This window comes from Thalassophryne amazonica, chromosome 15, assembly GCF_902500255.1.
Source record: "Thalassophryne amazonica chromosome 15, fThaAma1.1, whole genome shotgun sequence".
In the NCBI taxonomy this organism is placed as follows: domain Eukaryota; kingdom Metazoa; phylum Chordata; class Actinopteri; order Batrachoidiformes; family Batrachoididae; genus Thalassophryne; species Thalassophryne amazonica.
Genome location: NC_047117.1, coordinates 26,181,207 through 26,199,182, shown reverse-complemented (window position 1 = coordinate 26,199,182; position 17,976 = coordinate 26,181,207). Strand labels below are relative to the sequence as shown.

At 42.2% G+C, this 17,976-nt stretch overlaps 1 protein-coding gene across 1 annotated transcript in view; it reads left to right on the top strand.

Annotated features, from left to right (window-relative positions):
• LOC117526452 (calcium uniporter regulatory subunit MCUb, mitochondrial-like) overlaps positions 1 to 17,162 on the top strand; it is a 57,638-nt gene extending 40,476 nt beyond the window's left edge. The window contains 8 exon segments of the mRNA XM_034188526.1: positions 7,470 to 7,539; positions 7,645 to 7,812; positions 12,837 to 12,941; positions 13,031 to 13,212; positions 13,297 to 13,500; positions 13,631 to 13,715; positions 13,718 to 13,746; positions 16,850 to 17,162. Coding sequence (XP_034044417.1) covers positions 7,470 to 7,539; positions 7,645 to 7,812; positions 12,837 to 12,941; positions 13,031 to 13,212; positions 13,297 to 13,500; positions 13,631 to 13,715; positions 13,718 to 13,746; positions 16,850 to 16,927 — 921 coding nt within the window. The 3' untranslated portion in view covers positions 16,928 to 17,162.
• Positions 17,163 to 17,976: the final 814 nt, after the last annotated feature.

Here is a 17,976-nt window from a genome sequence, read left to right as displayed (position 1 = left end):
TTTCCACTTTTGCGGCATTCATCCTTGACCCAAAATACATAAGCATACCAACTGCAAACTGCAACTGAACAGCAACAGACCAACTTTTCTTTAACACAAGTACACAGAGGCCACTCGGCTTTTAATATATAGATGATTTACCGCCCCCTGCTGGAATGGCGTGTGAGCCTGGAATTTAATTATCAGTGTCCATTGTTCACTGCAGCCGATCTGCTCTGTGTCAGCCTGATCCCGTCAGATCTCAGAAGCTAAGCAGTGTGGAACCTGGTTAGTACTTGGATGGGAGACCTCTTTGGAACACCAGTGGCTGTGTGTGTTTCTCCAGGTAGAACTGGAGTTGCATCAGGAAGGGCATCCGTCGTGAATCTTGTGCCAACTTCCAATGCGGATCTGGCTGTATCCGCTGTGGCGACCCCGAACACATAACGGGAGCAGCCAAATGGACAACAACAACAACAACAACAAATGTCCATTGTTCACTGCTGTTACCCAATATCCCTAATTTCTCCAAAAATATTAGTCCAATCAACTTTCCGTTTTCACGGCTTTCATCCGTGACACAAAATACATAAACATACGAAACGGCAAATGTCAGCTCTCCCCAGTTTCTCTGGGATCAAAACCATACACACACAGAGACCACTTGACTATTACAATATAGATTAAAATGTTTGTCTTCATCCAGCTAGCCAGCAGCAAGTCTATGGCAGAGTCTGCACATATAGACAGTCACCAGTTCACAGAACTTGCATGTCTTTGGAAGTGGGAGGGCACCGGACCACCTGGAGGGAACCCACGCAAACACAGACAGAACATGCAAACGCCTCACAGAAATAACCAGGTAAAAAATGAACCTGGGACCTTTTGAATGTGAGCCAACCGTTTTAACCACTAAGCCATTGTGCTGCTGACACATTGCTTCAGTCTGATGTGATGGTTTACTATCTGCAAGATGTTGAAACTGTGTCAGCTGGATTTATATGCAATCCCCTTTTAACAAAAGCTTTTGCCAGCAGCATTTGCCTTTATATCCCTTAGCTCATGCTTTTTTTTCCCTGGAGGTAGCTAACTAGTTTGCGAGTTGTCATTGTCATATTTCAAGTTTAACTCTTTGTCCTGTTGAAGCCATTGTCGTGTGAGAGTGTGAACAAATTACCTCTTCTCTGCAGTTGTGCCTCAAGGCTCGACTGCATTCTCTGTCCAAGCAAATGTATGGTTAGTTTGCTCCTCTTTAATGTAATATTGATTGAAAGCTGGCTAACAGAATTGCAGCAGAGAGTGACTGTCATGTCTCCAGATATCAGCTGACAAATGCACACTCACTCTTTGCAGCACAGACACCCAATTAATTCCTTTGAAGGGACAGAAATTAATCTGAACTGAGGGCCATGGGCCAGAAATACACGTCATCTGAATTCCACACAGTAAGGTCAGGTCTGGGAGCATGTGCGGATGTCCACCACACCATGGAACCCCACTAAACAGCAATCACTCACGATTTTTTACTAGTTTGGGATGTCCTGTGGCTTATAGTCTGGTGCAAATTATATACCAAAATAAGAAAAATCACAGTTCATGACCACAAGTTTTCATTACAGTTGAAACAAGTAAAACATCATTAAACTGCCTTTTATTGTTTTAAAAAATTGAGAGCGGTGGAAACGTCCTAATGGGTCTCAGTTACTTTTAGCAGGTGTTAAAACCAAGTTGGCTAACATTTAATGCGTTCTTACACAAGCAGTTGTGATGGCGTTATTATGTTGAGCTTTTCCTCATGTCGGGCTCCAGATAAAATGCAGTAAGCAGTCATGCTCATTTTAAGCAAATAAATATGAACAAATGTCTTTATCAAACAACAAAGTGTGCAGTTGAATGACGCAAAGAACCTCGCCATTACAACGCACAGGAACTAGAATGAGAGGTCTGCGCTGGGCTCAAAAGGTCTGTGTGATAATCCACCGTTAATTATTAAATGTGATCCACAACATTGACATCAGAAAACCGCTCATCCACACGACGCCACACACGCTGTCTGCCATCTGCCCTGGACAGTGTGAACCGGGATTCATCCGTGAAGAGAACACCTCTCCAACGTGCCAAATGCCAGCGAATGTGAGCATTTGCCCACTCAAGTCGGTTACGACGACGAACTGGAGTCAGGTCGAGACCCCGATGAGGATGACGAGCATGCAGATGAGCTTCCCTGAGACGGTTTCTGACAGTTTGTGCAGAAATTCTTTGGTTATGCAAACCGATTGTTTCAGCAGCTGTCCGAGTGGCTGATCTCAGACAATCTTGGAGGTGAATATGCTGGATGTGGAGGTCCTGGGCTGGTGTGGTTACACGTGGTCTGCGGTTGTGAGGCTGGTTGGATGTACTACCAAATTCTCTGAAACGCCTTTGGAGATGGCTTATGGTAGAGAAATGAACATTCAATACACGAGCAACAGCTCTGGTTGACATTCCTGCTGTCAGCATGCCAATTGCACACTCCCTCAAATCTTGCGACATCTGTGGCATTGTGCTGGGTGATAAAACTGCACCTTTCAGAGTGGCCTTTTATTGTGGGCAGTCTAAGGCACACCTGTGCACTAATCATGGTGTCTAATCAGCATCTTGATATGGCACACCTGTGAGGTGGGATGGATTATCTCAGCAAAGGAGAAGTGCTCACTATCACAGATTTAGACTGGTTTGTGAACAATATTTGAGGGAAATGGTGATATTGTGTATGTGGAAAAAGTTTTAGATCTTTGAGTTCATCTCATACAAAATAGGAGCAAAACCAAAAGTGTTGTGTTTATATTTTTGTTGAGTATATGTTGCGAGCTCAGCCCTGCTTCGCACCCCAGCCCCACAATCTTTGTCACAAAGTTATGGTGTGGTGCCAAATCTGTCCCAAGATACCCATTTTCTTAAGCAGGAAGTGGATGTCGAATAACAGGAACCACCAGAATAAGATCGGGGGGGGGGGGGGGGCATTCTTTGTACTGAAGAAATATTGTAACATGTTTTTTACTGGAAGACAACACTTTTGAATGAAGATGGACTTATTTTATTTTTTTCTTCTATTTGGAAGAAATCTTACTTGAAAGTACAAGAACAGTTCTTTGAACAAGAAGCAGAAAGTTAATTGAGTTTCTTTTATAAATGTACTTAAAAGGAGTTTAAATTACATTTAAATTACGTTGTACGTTCACCTCACACATGATCGTCTGTTCAGTGGCTTAAAGAAGCAGTTTGCGATTGTAACAAAAACATTAATTAGCTCTTAGCTTCCGATGGCTAAAGCACTGTCTGTGTTGTAGCTATATAAAGTGATGCACCGGGTTTTCAAACGTTCATTACGTGGTACATTCATCTCACATATGATGGTTTATTTAGTGACTGAAAGAAGTGACTGATATTAATTAGCTTGTTAGCTGTGCTCCTTCACACCGTGTGTGCCTTATAAATAAATAATAATACGGTGATTAAATCCATTTTGCTTCTTGCATGAAGTGATAAGCGTGACATTTACTCTGGTGTGACTTGTATACATTTTTCTTCCTCTTAAAGAGGCATTTTTGGACCAGTGCAATTTATGAAGATCCTGGAAAGGCTGGTCCTTGGGCATCTGCACCCCCTGGTGAAATCATCGATGGATCCACTTCAGTTTGCAAACCAACCTGCCATCAGAGTGAACGATGCTGTCATCTGCCTCCAACATAAAGCTCTCTCTCACCCAGAAAAGCCTGGGAACACTGTAAGAATCATGGTTTTTTTTTTGGTTCTCTTTCAGTACGCCATATAACTGGTGCTTCTGAAGGACAAGCTGGAAATCACTGGTGTAGACCACTGACTCTCATCTTGGATCTTGGACTACCTCACTGAACGACAACAGTACTTCAGAGCTTGGGACTGTCTCTGACATGGTCATCTGCAGCATGGGGGCACTGCAAGGAACCGTCTTGGCTCCCTTTCTCTTCACCCTCTACACTGCAGACTTAATGTACAACTCTGTTACCTGTCACCTGAAAAAGTTCTCTGATAATTGTCGGACTCATCACTGACGAGGACGACAGAGTACAGAGAGGTGACACAAGACTTTGTAGAATGGTGTCAGGGGAACTGCCTCCAGATCAGTGCAGGCAAAACCAAAGAGCTGGTGGTGGATTTCCACAGGCACAGGCGCTCTCCACCGACACCAGTGAAGATCCAGGGAACGGATATTGAGATAGGTCGACTCTTACAAGTACCTTAAACACCTTACCTTAAACAATAAACTGGACTGGTCAAACAACACTACTGCACTTTACAAGAAAGGCCAGAGCATACTGTACCTGCTGAGGCCACTCAGATCCTTTGGAGTGCAGGGGGCTCCTCCTCCTGAGGACCTTCTTTGACTCTGTAGTTGCATTGGCCATTTTTTACGGAGTGGTCTGCTGGAGCAGCAGTATCACAAGTGCTGAGAGGAGCCCTGACAAAGTGATTAGGAAGACCAGCTCTGTCCTGGGAAGTTCCCTGGACTCAGTGCAGGAGGTGGGAGAAAGGAGGATGATGGCTAAGCTGTCATCCCTGCTAGAGAACACCTCCCACCCCATGAGTGACATCCTGACTGCACTGGAAAGCTCCTTCTGCGACAGGCTGCTCCACACAAAGTGCGTGAAGGAGCGATACTGCAGGTCCTTCCTTCTTGCTGCTGTCAGACTCCACAACCAGCACTGTTCCCAGTAGACCCTCAAATCACTAATATTTGAACAATTAAATAACAATTTTTCAGCCATTTGCAATAATACTACACATTCTGTGCAATAATACTTGTACACTTGTGTACAACATCACTTGAACACTCGTGCAATATTATGAAACATTCTTTCTGCTTGTATATAGTATAGTCTATTCTACTGCATATATTGTTATTCTGCACAGAACTTGACCTACATATTTTTTGTATTTATTTTTTTTTACCTTATTTTGCATACTTGCACTGTTGTTCTGTGACTGTCCCTGTGCTGCTGTAACATCATAAGTTTCTACGCCGTGGGACTATTAAAGGATTTATCTGATCTTATACTCTGGAAAATGGTGCCTGAGAAGAGACGCTGCCCTCACTCTGCACAGTAGTCACAGTACCTGTATATCGCCACTCTCCCGGGTATCCTGAAAATTTGCAGGATCCACCAGCAAGTTGCTGGACCTTGCAAATTTTCAGGATACCCGGGAGAGTAACCTGGTCAACAGAGTTGAATCCTTTGCCAAAATAAACATAGGCTGCAAGAAAGCACTGCAGATATTCTTGTTATCTTTTATTAAGCAAAGCATTTATTGAGTACTTGCCAAGCTAGGATGTAGTCAATTATTGACTTTAATGGTGAGAAGGCAGAGTGCTCTCTCTGGGACATCCTGAGAGTTTGCAGGATCCCCATGATGTTGCTGGACATCGTTGCCTCCGCACTGACAGTATCTGTGTATAGGCTAGCTGAGACAGGTTTTTCTCAGGGATGTGTTCTGGGTCCTGCACTGTTCAATGCTTGCATGGACTGGGTGTTGGGAAGGGTTGTAGGACCAGCGCCTGCTCCCAGACTTGACTTGGAGGAGGGAGAGTTAGAAAATATGCAGGTGTGATCTCCAGGAGCAAGGTTGGTGGCCCCTGACTTCGAAATTAGAAAACATTGTAACTAATAATTTCACAGGCAAAACGATGATTTGACATAATGTAAACACAAGGCTTTTCTGGCTTCACATGCAAAGTTATTACGCTGGCTGTATTTAAGGATGCATTATAAGAGGTGATGTTGGTTGTGAACATCTGGCTTGCTGACTTTATACAGTTATTTGACACCTTCGGGTTAGGTGAGTTAAAAGTTGCAAACATAAGTTTATATTCAGATTGCAAAAAAGCTTTCAAACTGTTTTTCCTGACTGCACATGTTCTGTTTCATCAAATGTTTTAAGTCAGTTGAAATGACCACTTTATTTCTGTAACACAGCTTAAAAATAGTTTGGAGATTTATTTAATTTTATTTAAGACTTATTTCCATTTTTTTCACTATGACATTTTCATTGACTCGAGGGTTTACGTCAACCAAGATGAATGCCTCTTTAAGCAGCACATAACGGGGTTCTCACCAGGATTTTTTCCACAGCATAGGGGGAACTTAGGGGCATAGCCGCGCGATGAGCACTATTTTATCAATTTTTAAATTTATAACCCCATATATAGAGGGAGGTGATGGTCTAGTGCAGGGGTAGGCAACCTGTTCCAGAAAGAGCCATGAGGGTGCAGGTTTTCTTTGCAGCCACTGACTCCACCAGGTGATTTTACTGATTATATCACTTTGAGCAGATGGCATCAGTTAATCAGTGAAATCACCTGGTGGAGTCAGTGGCTGCAAAGAAAACCTGCACCCTCATGGCTCTTTCTGGAACAGGTTGCCTACCCCTGGTCTAGTGGTTAAGGTGTTGGGCTTGAGACCAGAAGATCCTGGGTTCAAATCCCCGCCTGACTGGAAAATCACTAAGGGCCCTTGGGCAAGGTCTTTAATCCCCTATTGCTCCCGGTGTGTATGGCAGCACCCTGACATCGGGGTGAATGTGAGGCATAATTGTAAAGCGCTTTGAGCGTCTGATGCAGATGGAAAAGCGCTATATAAATGCAGTCCATATATCCAACTCCTGACTTTTCTAAAGAAAACTGGCTGTAAAAGTGATGATTCATATTTACATCATTATATTTAATTTGTCCAATTTCTTATGGGCTCTGAAAAATGATGGACTGTTTGTGGCTGTAATTCCTAAATGGTTAATGCAATATTTTTGCTAAACTCCTTGAATTACAGTTGACGGTCGACAATAAAAGCACAGCGTGATTGTTTCATTTCCACTCCAGTGTGGTGGGGTGCAGACCCAGTATTCCCTAAAGTCCTCTGCTGTCGAAATACTTATGGACTTGACTGTAAATAACATTGACTTAATTTCCTTTTTGTTTTCCTGCATCATCATGTTGGTGCGGCATTATTCATTGTGACGTTTGTTGAGTAATGTGTGCAGACACAAATTATTGCAGCCTACGAATATCACAAAACACTTAGATTTTTTTCCCATATCAATCGGGCATGGCTGCATTTTATTCAAAGATGCTTTTACTTTTAATATGCATTTGGGTGTGAACACTTTGTTTTATGCAAACGGTGGAACTGCATCATCTGAAACACCGGTTTGCTCAGCAGCAATAACACTATTAGGTTTTCAGATTCCACACTCATACGTTCATATTTTGTAATAGTACACAAGTAAATCCTGCCTTTTATTCATTTATTTATTTATTTTTGCATATTCTCGTCTTGTCAGCAGCCCTAATGAGTGTTTCTTCTTTACATCCTTCTTTTTGTCACTCCCCATTACTGTGTGTTTGCCTGCGAATGTGAGATTACTAAGGGAAGCTAAAGTTCAAATGTCAAAGTGATTAATTTGATTCTCCCTTTAAGGTTCCGCAGAAGCACCCTCTTCTGAGAAACTGTCCGGCTCTTTACTACAGTACCCTCTCCCCCTCCAGTGGTAATAGTCCATTACTACAGCTGCATTTGTTTGTTTGTTTGTTTTGTTTTTTTCATTTACATTCCAACTTTTATCATGGCAATCAAAGTGGTGGTTGTGTTGCAGATGTGTCCTTGCATTACAAATATGGCCGTTTGGTTCTGGAAGTCCCGTTGCCTTCCAGGAACGAGAAGTGTCTGTTCTTCCTGAGACCCATGTTGATGAGTGTTGGAGACCTGATCGCTGATCTGCAGAGAGAGGATCCTGGAGTCACTGCGGTTGTGCTCACTAAGGGTAAGATGCATACAGCACCACAACAACTACTCTACTCTTTTTATCGCCACCGACAAAGTTGGAGGAGGTTTTGTTTTCATCCCTGTTTGTTTGTTTGTTTGTGAACAGCCTGGAGCCCACACTTTTCATATGTCATTATGAAATTTTTATTGAAGATTCATATCCTGATAGGCAAGAACTGATTCAATTTTCAAAGTCATAGGTCAAAGGGCAAAGTCAGGAAAAATCTTGGACAATTGGAAAAATCCCTATCTTTAAGATTGAACAAATTTTCAAAAATGCATAACTGAAAAAATATCAAATTTCTTTCATATTTGAGAGCATTATGTAGGATGGTATCCTTTATCGACTGACAAAGTTTGATCCGGATCTGATCCAAATTACAGATTTTGTGGCCATTTAAATTTAACACTGAAAACCCCATTTAATGTATAGTTTACATTATATCTTAATCAAACATGCCTCAATCACTCTCATAAGTGAAAGTGAGGTGCAAACTGGCACTCTCAATGAGTAGACTAAGTTTGATCTGCATCTGATCCGTATTGTGGATTTAACTGATATTTGATTTTAACATTGAAAAGCCCTTTTAAACTATATTCTGTGTTATATTTTGGCTTATAAAAAGCCACTTCTAACAGGAGTTTGACCTAGAAATTTTTTTTCCAATGTAAAAATTTGTGGAATTGGAAACTAGTCTTGGCGGAGGTTTGCGCTCTACAAGTGCAAGTTTCTGGTTTTCTTTTTTTTTTTTAAGACAAAAATGCAATGCTTTTACAAAGGGGTATTGCTCACATTCTCCTACATTGAAAAGCATTCTTCTTGATACAGGAGTGATTCTGTACGGCCTAAAATAAAATTTAGCTTTATTATAGCACTGATGGTCAGCTTTTTTTGTTGTTGAGGAATACAGTAATTATGAGCTTGCCTGTCTATGTGTCCATATAAGGTTCCTCTGACAGTGACAATGCACAGTTTCAGTCTATGCAGACACGTTGCTCAGGCATTTTCTGCAAGCTCTCTCCATTTCAATTTGGTATAGTCAAGCTGACTATACCAGTGTCTCCGGCCAAACGGTCCACCCTGCCTTCACTGCGCATGCATCATTAGCCATGGTTCATGAATTATCACCTCATTTCTGCTTCAAACTGCACTCCAGTCATCATCTGTCTCAGCGACAGATATCTGAAGCTTTTGTACAGCAATCATTTCCACATAAATTTAGCATTATTTCATCGTAAAAGACGGAGGAAGCAATCAGAGCGCATCTGTCATTTCAATGCATCACAGATTATCGCCTTGTTTCTGCTTGAAACGGACTGGTTTCTGCTTAAAACTGACTTTAGAATGATTTAAGAGGTTTTACCTTGTCATCTGATGGTTAATAATCCCATTAGTCCATTTGATCACTTGTGTGAAGAGACTCTGTCTTAGACAAGCACCAGAGCTCTCGTGTAGTGGAGGCAGGGCTCATTTTTAGGGGCGGCCCGTTCGGTCTGCGACACCGGTCTTGATTACGTTTCCAAATATCTGAAATGAAAACCAGTGATATTATTAATATCTTGTTTTCATTGTTAAAATGCACCCTGAGTGATACAGATTTTTGGGGGGCTGATACTGATGTTGATATTGGAGAGTAAAGAAAAAAAAATTTATGATACTGATATATTTGCAGATTTATACATAGAAAATGGCAGTGGTTCCTAAGATTTCATTATTAAACCCTGATAATGTTTAAACATGAATTTTATTAGAAAAACTATAAATATATCCAATGTTTACTCAAAACATTTGCATAAATTAGACTTCTCGTCTAGTTTAGCCCTGTCTAGCTGGCAGCATAATGACCATTTCTCTCGTCACTGTTAAACACTCACTCTGATTGGAAAATAGCGGTTGGTAGCTTTACAAATTTCTCTTGTAGCTAATGTTACCAAAGGCTGATGTGGTTCCCAGCCATGCTTGACAGCACTATAAACAAGTCACCAGGAGATGATATAGCTCATCGGTCCCCACAAATCAGTTATACAAAGTGTCAAGGGATCACCCATGTACACCCTTATGCTTAATATGAATGAAATTGTTCAAGTGCTTCTTGAGATGTCACGCTAAGAAATGAAAACTGATGGACGGATTGACACGCTATATTCCCTTATATTTCATACTGGGGAGATAACAGTCCCACTAGAGCACCCTCTGCTGGACAAACACACTAATTCTGACAGCCAAAGTATTTTTATGCATTGTTTATTTGGTAAAATAAAACTTGCTGCTGACCAAGTGTCGCTCCCTCTGCACCATTTTTCACAGCTTCCCAACTCAGTCCCCAATCTGCTACTTGCCTGAACTGAGAAATTGTCACATACGAGGTCTATTAGAAAAGTATCCGACCTTATTATTTTTTTCAAAAACCATATGGATTTGAATCACGTGTGATTACATCAGACATGCTTGAACCCTCGTGGGCATGCGAGAGTTTTTTCACGCCTGTCGGTTACGTCATTCGCCTGTGGGCAGTCTTTGAGTGAGGAGTGGCCCACCCTCTCGTCGTTTTTTTCATTGTTTAGGAATGGCTCAGAGACTGCTGCTTTGTTTGATAAAATCTTTTTCAAAAACTGTAAGGCACAACTGAGTGGACACCATTCGATAAATTCTGTAAAAATTTTAACGGCTGATAAGAGATTTTGGCCTGGTAGTGTCGCCGTAAGGACGGCCAATGGCGCCTGACGGCGATCTGCGCTTCGAGGTGGCAGCGTCTCGCCATTTCAAGTTTAAAACTTCCACATTTCAGGCTCTGTTGACCCAGGAAGTCGTCAGAGAACAGAGAACTTTCAGAAGAAGTCGGCATGAGGAGTTTATTCGGACATTCCATTGTTAACGGACATTTTGTAATGAAAGAATGTGCGGGCAGAGTCGCATGTCGGGCCGGACCCGACCGCGGGGGGTCGCGACAGGAAAAACACCTCCGTTGGAAACCTTAACGGGCAAGTTGGAACATGCCCAAGCTGTTAAACAATTTCTCAGTTACTCACTTGTTGAAAGCCATCAAAAGCCGCCTGAATTTTACAAATGGTTTTCAACACGGAGGTGTTTTTCCTGTCGCAGCGCACACAGATTCGCCGAGTCGTCACGGAAACGACTCGGCGAATTTGCGCGCACGTCTTTCATTAAAAAATGTCCTTAAACAGTGGAATGTCCGCATAAACTCCTCATGCCGAGTTCTTCTGAAACTTGTCTGTTCTCTGACGACGTCCTGGGTGAACAGAGCCTTAAATTAGGATGTTTTCAGCTCGAAACAGCCAGACGGACGCCACCTCAGACCGCGCCGCGCCGATCCGCTTTGTGAGCTGTCCTTAAAGCGAAAGAAACTCCACAACCTCTCATCAGCCGTTAAACTTTTCACCAAAAACCAGCTTAATTTCTCGAATAGTGTCCACTCGGATATTCCTCACAGGTCCAGAAAAAATTTTGATAAAGCAACGCGCGCCGTTTCGAGCAGCGTGTGAAACAAAGGAATTCAGCCGAGAGGGCGGGACCACATCTCACTCAAGGCCTGCCCACAGGGAAATGACGTCACCGACACGCGTGAAAAAACTCACGCATGCGCACGAGGGTTCAAGCATGATTGGTGTAATCGCACATCATTCAAATCCATATAGTTTTTTAAAAAAATAAAAAGGTAGGATAGTTTTCTAATAGACCTCGTATAAGCAATAAAATCTGACTTTGTTACCAGCAGTGTGTTTTCAATCACTTTCCTAGAAAACACAGTTATCTAAGGCACCCTTTTGGATGCCATCCCTCTCTGTACAGCTGTTTTTACTGCATCTACGTACGAAAATCCATTCTTCACTTTCACCAACCTGTTTCCACACTTTACTTCCTTCATAAAACAGGTTCAGTGTTTCAGCTGCATTCCTTCACCACACTCTCCATAATCACCACCACATTTTCCACTTCTCCAAATTTAGGTGAGGAAGTGGTTAGTAGTTCAAGTGTGATTGTGAAGCTGATTGCAGTGAGCTACCAGCCCCCTCTTCTGGCTAAAACAAGCAGAACATCTGCCAAGACCCTGCAATTTTTTTTTTTTTTAATTTACCAGGGTTATGTATTATTCCAGGGACAGCTCCAACTGGGAACAACCCACCAAAAACGGAGCCTATCCCTGGACCTGTTCACATTCAACCCATTTGCCGCCTCTGATGCAATTTGTCTGTTGGAGAAAAGCACAACAGATGAGTTTCTAAAATAGTATCACGTTGTTTGTGAAGCCATTTTCATGATATGATTAAAGGACACAATGCGTAAACACGTCTTATACAGGTTCTGCAGTCCACTGGTGCTGGTGTTTATCATTGGGTACCAGGGTGCGGGCCAACCCCATCTCATGCCAGGTTTGTGATACTGTCATGAAAATGGAACACATTTCGTGACAGTATCATGAAATTTGGGATAATGTGGGGAGTTAGGGTTAAAAACAGTGACCTAACCTTGACAGTCATGAAAATGTGACGCATTTCATAACAGTATCATGAAAAAAACAAACCATGTGAACAGGCTGTGCAGGGGTCACAAGCTCTGCAGGTTTTCCAACTCTCCTTGCTCCACCCACTGCTAATTAAATCATTAGCTCAGCCAATCAACTGGTAGGAAACACCAGACTTGATAAATCAGCTGTGTTTGTGGCAAGTAGACTTTAAAAACATGAAGGGCAGTTGAGCTCCTGGAGCAGGCTTGGTGACCCCTGGCGTAGTGTGAAGCAGATGGACGGGACACCAGTTCAACGCACGTTACTTCCCCACAGCCAAGACCGGTGCCCATTTATTTATTCATTAGCTGGGTTGTCTGAGACGATGCATCTGTCTGTCTAAGAACACAAACAGGCAGAATAAGCAGAAAGTGAACCTCCCCGTTGGTAGCCAAGTACCTTAACCACTCATCTACCTGCTCAACTTCTAGTGATGAGGAAAAAATTATTCATGGTGCTCTGGAGTTGAGAGTTGATGTTTGTCCTCTTCTGACAGATGGTGAGCGTGTTGCCAACACCACACTGATGGATGCTCTGCTTGACAAGGACTTCCAGATCATCATCAATGACGTGGCGTATAATGTTCACTCACTTGACAGGGGTACAGAGCACCTGAAGTCTTTTTCTGAGTCCCTGCTGATAAACGGGACTGATCTCTGCATGCGTCTCAGTGGCTCTGATTCTCCTCAGCTGTGTTCTCCTCCATTGCAGTGTGCACATCTAGTGAGCATGCCGTGGACATGGAGGGCATGAAGCATGTGGTGCATCTGCTCCACACTGCGCTCCACCTGCCTGAACACCAGCTGCTGAAGGAGCGGCAGCTGCTGGAGAAACTCGACAACCTGAAACAACAGCTGTCTCCCCTGGAGAAGGTATAAGCTTCGCCTCTGCACGCTCACGGCATCCCGTCATGCCTGCTTCCATAACCCGTTCTTCCTTGTATTAATTGCCGACAGATGAAGGCTCAGCTGTCCAGAACAGCAGAGTTCCACACTTCCAGGGTTCTGTGGACTGGCTTGGCCCTGTTGTCGGTGCAGGGTGGCGCTCTGGCCTGGCTCACATGGTGGGTCTATTCCTGGGACGTCATGGAGCCCGTCACTTACTTCATCACCTACAGCACCAGCATGGGAGCCTTTGCTTATTATGTCCTCACCAAACAGGCCAGTCCCACTAAACATGTCCTCAATTTAGTTTTAACTAACTCAAGCCAGAAATGGAGATGAGTTGTATAAATGTGTGTGCACAGACTTGTTCTTGTATTAATGCCATTACACTTTGTATTTCTTGCAGGATTATGTCTATCCAGATGCCAAAGACAGACAATTCCTGCATTACTTTTACAAAGGAGCCAGCAAGACGAATTTCAATATAAACAGATCAATGAACTGAAGGAAGAACTGGCACAGGTTTATTGTATTTTTATGTCCATTTATTTTCCTTTTACCATATTAAATTATCGTGGGGTCTTGGTCACAAGTACACAAAACAGCAAGAGGTCAACAAGCAGCGTGAGGCATTGTCTGATATCTTGCTTCTTAACTGCTATAACAAAAGAGCAGAGAGGATGTTAAACTGTCTTTACCAGCTGATCTACTCCTGCATTTAAGGGAGTGACCAAAAGAAGAACCACCTCTCTAATAAGCTACTTTCAGCAATCTAATGTAGGCACCTCTCTTTTAAAAATGTGGATTTTTTTTGGCGAAGCAACCAAATGAAGACCAAGAACGTGCTGGAGGAATGCCTTAGGATTCCCGCATGAGAGAATCTCAGATAATGAAATCTCAACGGTGCATCCGGAAAGTATTCACCAGCACTTAACTCTTTCCACCTTATGTTACAGCCCATAATGACAACATGAAAAGGTTTTTTTTGCAAATCAAAGGTACATAAGTATTCACACTCTTACTCAATACTTTGTTGATGCACCTTTGGCAGCAATTACAGCCTCAAGTCTTCTTGAGTATGATGCCACAATCTTGGTGCAACCTATCTTTGGGCAGTTTTGCTCATTCCTCTTTGCAGCACTCTCAAGCTCCATCAGCTTGAATGGGGAGTGTCAGCGCACAGCCATTTTCAGATCTCTCCAGAGATGTTCAGTCAGATTCAGGTCTGGGCTCTGGCTGGACCACTCAAGGACATTCATAGAGTTGTACTGAAGCCACTCCTTTGATATCTTGGGTGTGTGCTTAGGGTCATTGTCCTGCTGAAAGATGAACTATCGCCCCAGTCTGGTCAAGAGCGCTATGGAGCAGGTTTTTCATCCCAGGATGTTTTTGTACATTGCTGCATTCATCTTTCTCTCAATCCTGACTCGTCCGAAAAACATCCCCACACCATGCTTCACTGTAGGGATGGTGCCTTGTTTCCTCCAAACATGATGACTGGCTTTCACACCAAAGAGTTCAATCTTTGTCTCATCAGATCAGACAATTTTGTTTCTCATGGTCTGAGTGTCCTGTCAGGTGCCTTTTGGCAACATCCAGGTGAGCTGGCCATGTGCCTTTTTACTAAGGAGGGGCTTCCATCTGGCCACTCTACCATACAGGCCTGATTGGTGGATTGCTGCAGAGATGGTTGTCCTTCTGGAGGGTTTTCCTCTCTTCACAGAGTAATGCTGAGCTCTGACACAGTGACCATTGGGGTTCTTGGTCACCTCCCTGACTAAGGCCATTCTCTCCTGAGCGGCCAGCTTTAGGAAGAGTGCTGGTGGATATGAACTTCTTCCATTTATGGATGATGGCCACTGTGCTCCTTGGGACCTTCACAGCAGCAGAAAATGTTGCTGTACCCTTCCCAGATTTGTGCCTAGAGAGAATCCTTTCTCAGAGGTCTACAGGACAATTCCTTTGACACACTTTGTAGACAGGTGTATGTGCCTTTCCAACCTCATGTCCAGTCAACTCAGTTTACCCCAGGTGAACTCCAGTTAAGCTGTATAAACATCTCAAGATTAATCTGTGGAAACAGGACACAACTGAGCTAAATTGCAATCTTCATGGCAAAGCTGTGAGCACATAATACGTCATTTCTTAATTTTGTTTTTGATTTCAGTAAATTACAAAAATCCAAGACGTTTGTTCATATTGTCATTATGGGGTATTGTGTGTAGAATTGAGGGGAAAGGAATAAGGCTGTAACACAAAATATCGAAAAAGTGAAGCACTGAATGCTTTCCAGATGCACTGTACATTAACAACTCTGCCTCAAGGAAGCAGTGTTCATTTTGACTGCATATTTTGGCTATTTTTAGTCAGTCTGGAGTAAATTGTTATTTAGTTTTAGTCTATTAAATAGCAGATATACCATTATATTTAATGGACTAAAACTAAATGATGTTTTAGTCAAGACTGACAAGTATGCCATCAAAACTGACACTGGGTGGAAAATGGCAGTACAGATCCTGTTTTAAAATGGTGAACTTCTGCAATTACAAACAAATTATTCACGAAATAAACATGCAAGCAAACATGCTGGTACACACGTCCACCAAAAAACATGTAGTACAGTTGAAAAATAAAAGCACAGTTCCAGTGTACATTTTAAACAGAGAACTCAAACATTTTGACTCCTGTGTTCAGACGACAGACTATAGGTCGTGAAACATTTTTGTGTTGGCCATGGTATACTGAGGCTGGAGTGTAAGTGTTTAGTCACCATAAAGTCAGTATCATTGTACTTTTCTGGTAACATACATATAATAGCCGATTAGAAAACTGTTGATTCACTTTTCCTGGAGATCACTGTGGCTGCCAGTTTAGATGTATAAAAATGGTAACTTAAAATGTAATCTCCCCCCCCCCCCAATTTCTCTGCTTGTAGATGATCTACATACATACATTCAAGGCCAAGAAATACAATTGTGACATTTATAAAGACATATATGAAGAGTCACATGTACAAATCAAAGATGGCCACCCTTAAATGTGATTTTGCACCATTGGAGTCCTTGGCCATGAAAATGGGCGTAGTCTCACAGGAATCAAAATAGTAGATCATCTAGCAGCAGAGATATTGGAATTTTAAAAAATCCCAATTTAAACACCCATTTATACAAAACCAAGATGGTGCCTTCCGCCAGGGGTGGTGTCCAAGTGGTTAGTGCACGCAGTTTCTGGTTTAAACCCCACTGCTGCCACATTTCTCCACTCAGTTTCTTGTTTAAACCCCACTGCTGCCACATTTCTCCATGTAATGTGGAGTTACGTCAGGAAGGGCATTCAACGTAAAAATTGTGTCAAATCAACACGCAGGTCATCTTTCACCCCGAGTGAAAACAAGGGAGCAGCCCAATGGACTTGCAAGATGGTACCTTCCGAGAACATGGAATCATCAATTTTCTGATTGGCTATTACATGCACTTTCAAAAAATGTGCAAGTTTATGAATCTGCACAGAGGTCCAGGGAATCTGACTATTATGGTACAGAAAACCTGCTTGGCCCGTGGACTAAAATACTCCTGTACTTGCCCTGTTAGTAACAAGTGTTCTCGTTGTTCTATGTGATTTTCAGGTGGAAGAGGACCTGAGACGCCTCAGATATCCAACGCAGCTTCAGCTACCACTGGAACAGATCCAGCTAAAGCCATGACAAGATGCCACTCAAATGCTAAACCAGAGCAAACCACTTTGATAACAGCACATTTTTAACAAAAAAAATTGTCAGCTAGTTCTACTTTTAAGAAAAGCATGAATACTAAAGATGACTAAAATAAAAATATTTCCTGTACATTTGTTGAATGTTTGTTGGATACCAAAGTGTTAAATGTTGATTATTGTAAATAATCACATGTACTGTTAACTGAAACAAGTAAACTTAGAAAACCTGTGTAGTTTATTATGAAGTTTTTCCCCCCACTTTGGGACAAAATTTGACAGTGTTGCAGTTGGCAAAAATGTAATGTCCTGTACATTGATAATCCTGAGTTGTTGAATAGAAGACTGAAAATTTTATAAAATCAGTGCACATGTGAATTTTTTTTTTTTTATTAATCATAATGCAATTTTGTACCACAGCAAAAACTGGAGCTCCTAAAACATTTGAGCTGTAGCCCAATATGATCACACAAAACAAGCTGCAATGTTTGCTGGTAGCTTTGCTTTTCCTGAGCTACGGCTAATTTGACACAGGTACAAGAGTTCAGTTCCACAGCACATCTCCGTAAGGTAGACATTGTCCCTGAGCTACTCTGACATTAGATTTTGTTGCCAGTTTGGGTGCAAATGTGCATCATTTCATTGTGTGCCTTGAGCTGTTATGATACAAAGAACAGCACTAAAGTTAATTCCCTTTTTGACAGAGTGAGTGTGATGTCTGTGTGGGTATGAAGGACTGAAAGATCACTCATTTGTCATTTCTAATGGTATTAAACTACAATATATATACTCAACAAAAATATAAACGCAACACTTTTGGTTTTGCTCCCATTTTGTATGAGATGAACTCAAGGATCTAAAACTTTTTCCACATGCACAATATCACCATTTCCCTCAAATATTGTTCACAAACCAGTCTAAATCTGTGATAGTGAGCACTTCTCCTTTGCTGAGATAATCCATCCCACCTCACAGGTGTGCCATATCAAGATGCTGATTAGACACCATGATTAGTGCACAGGTGTGCCTTAGACTGCCCACAAT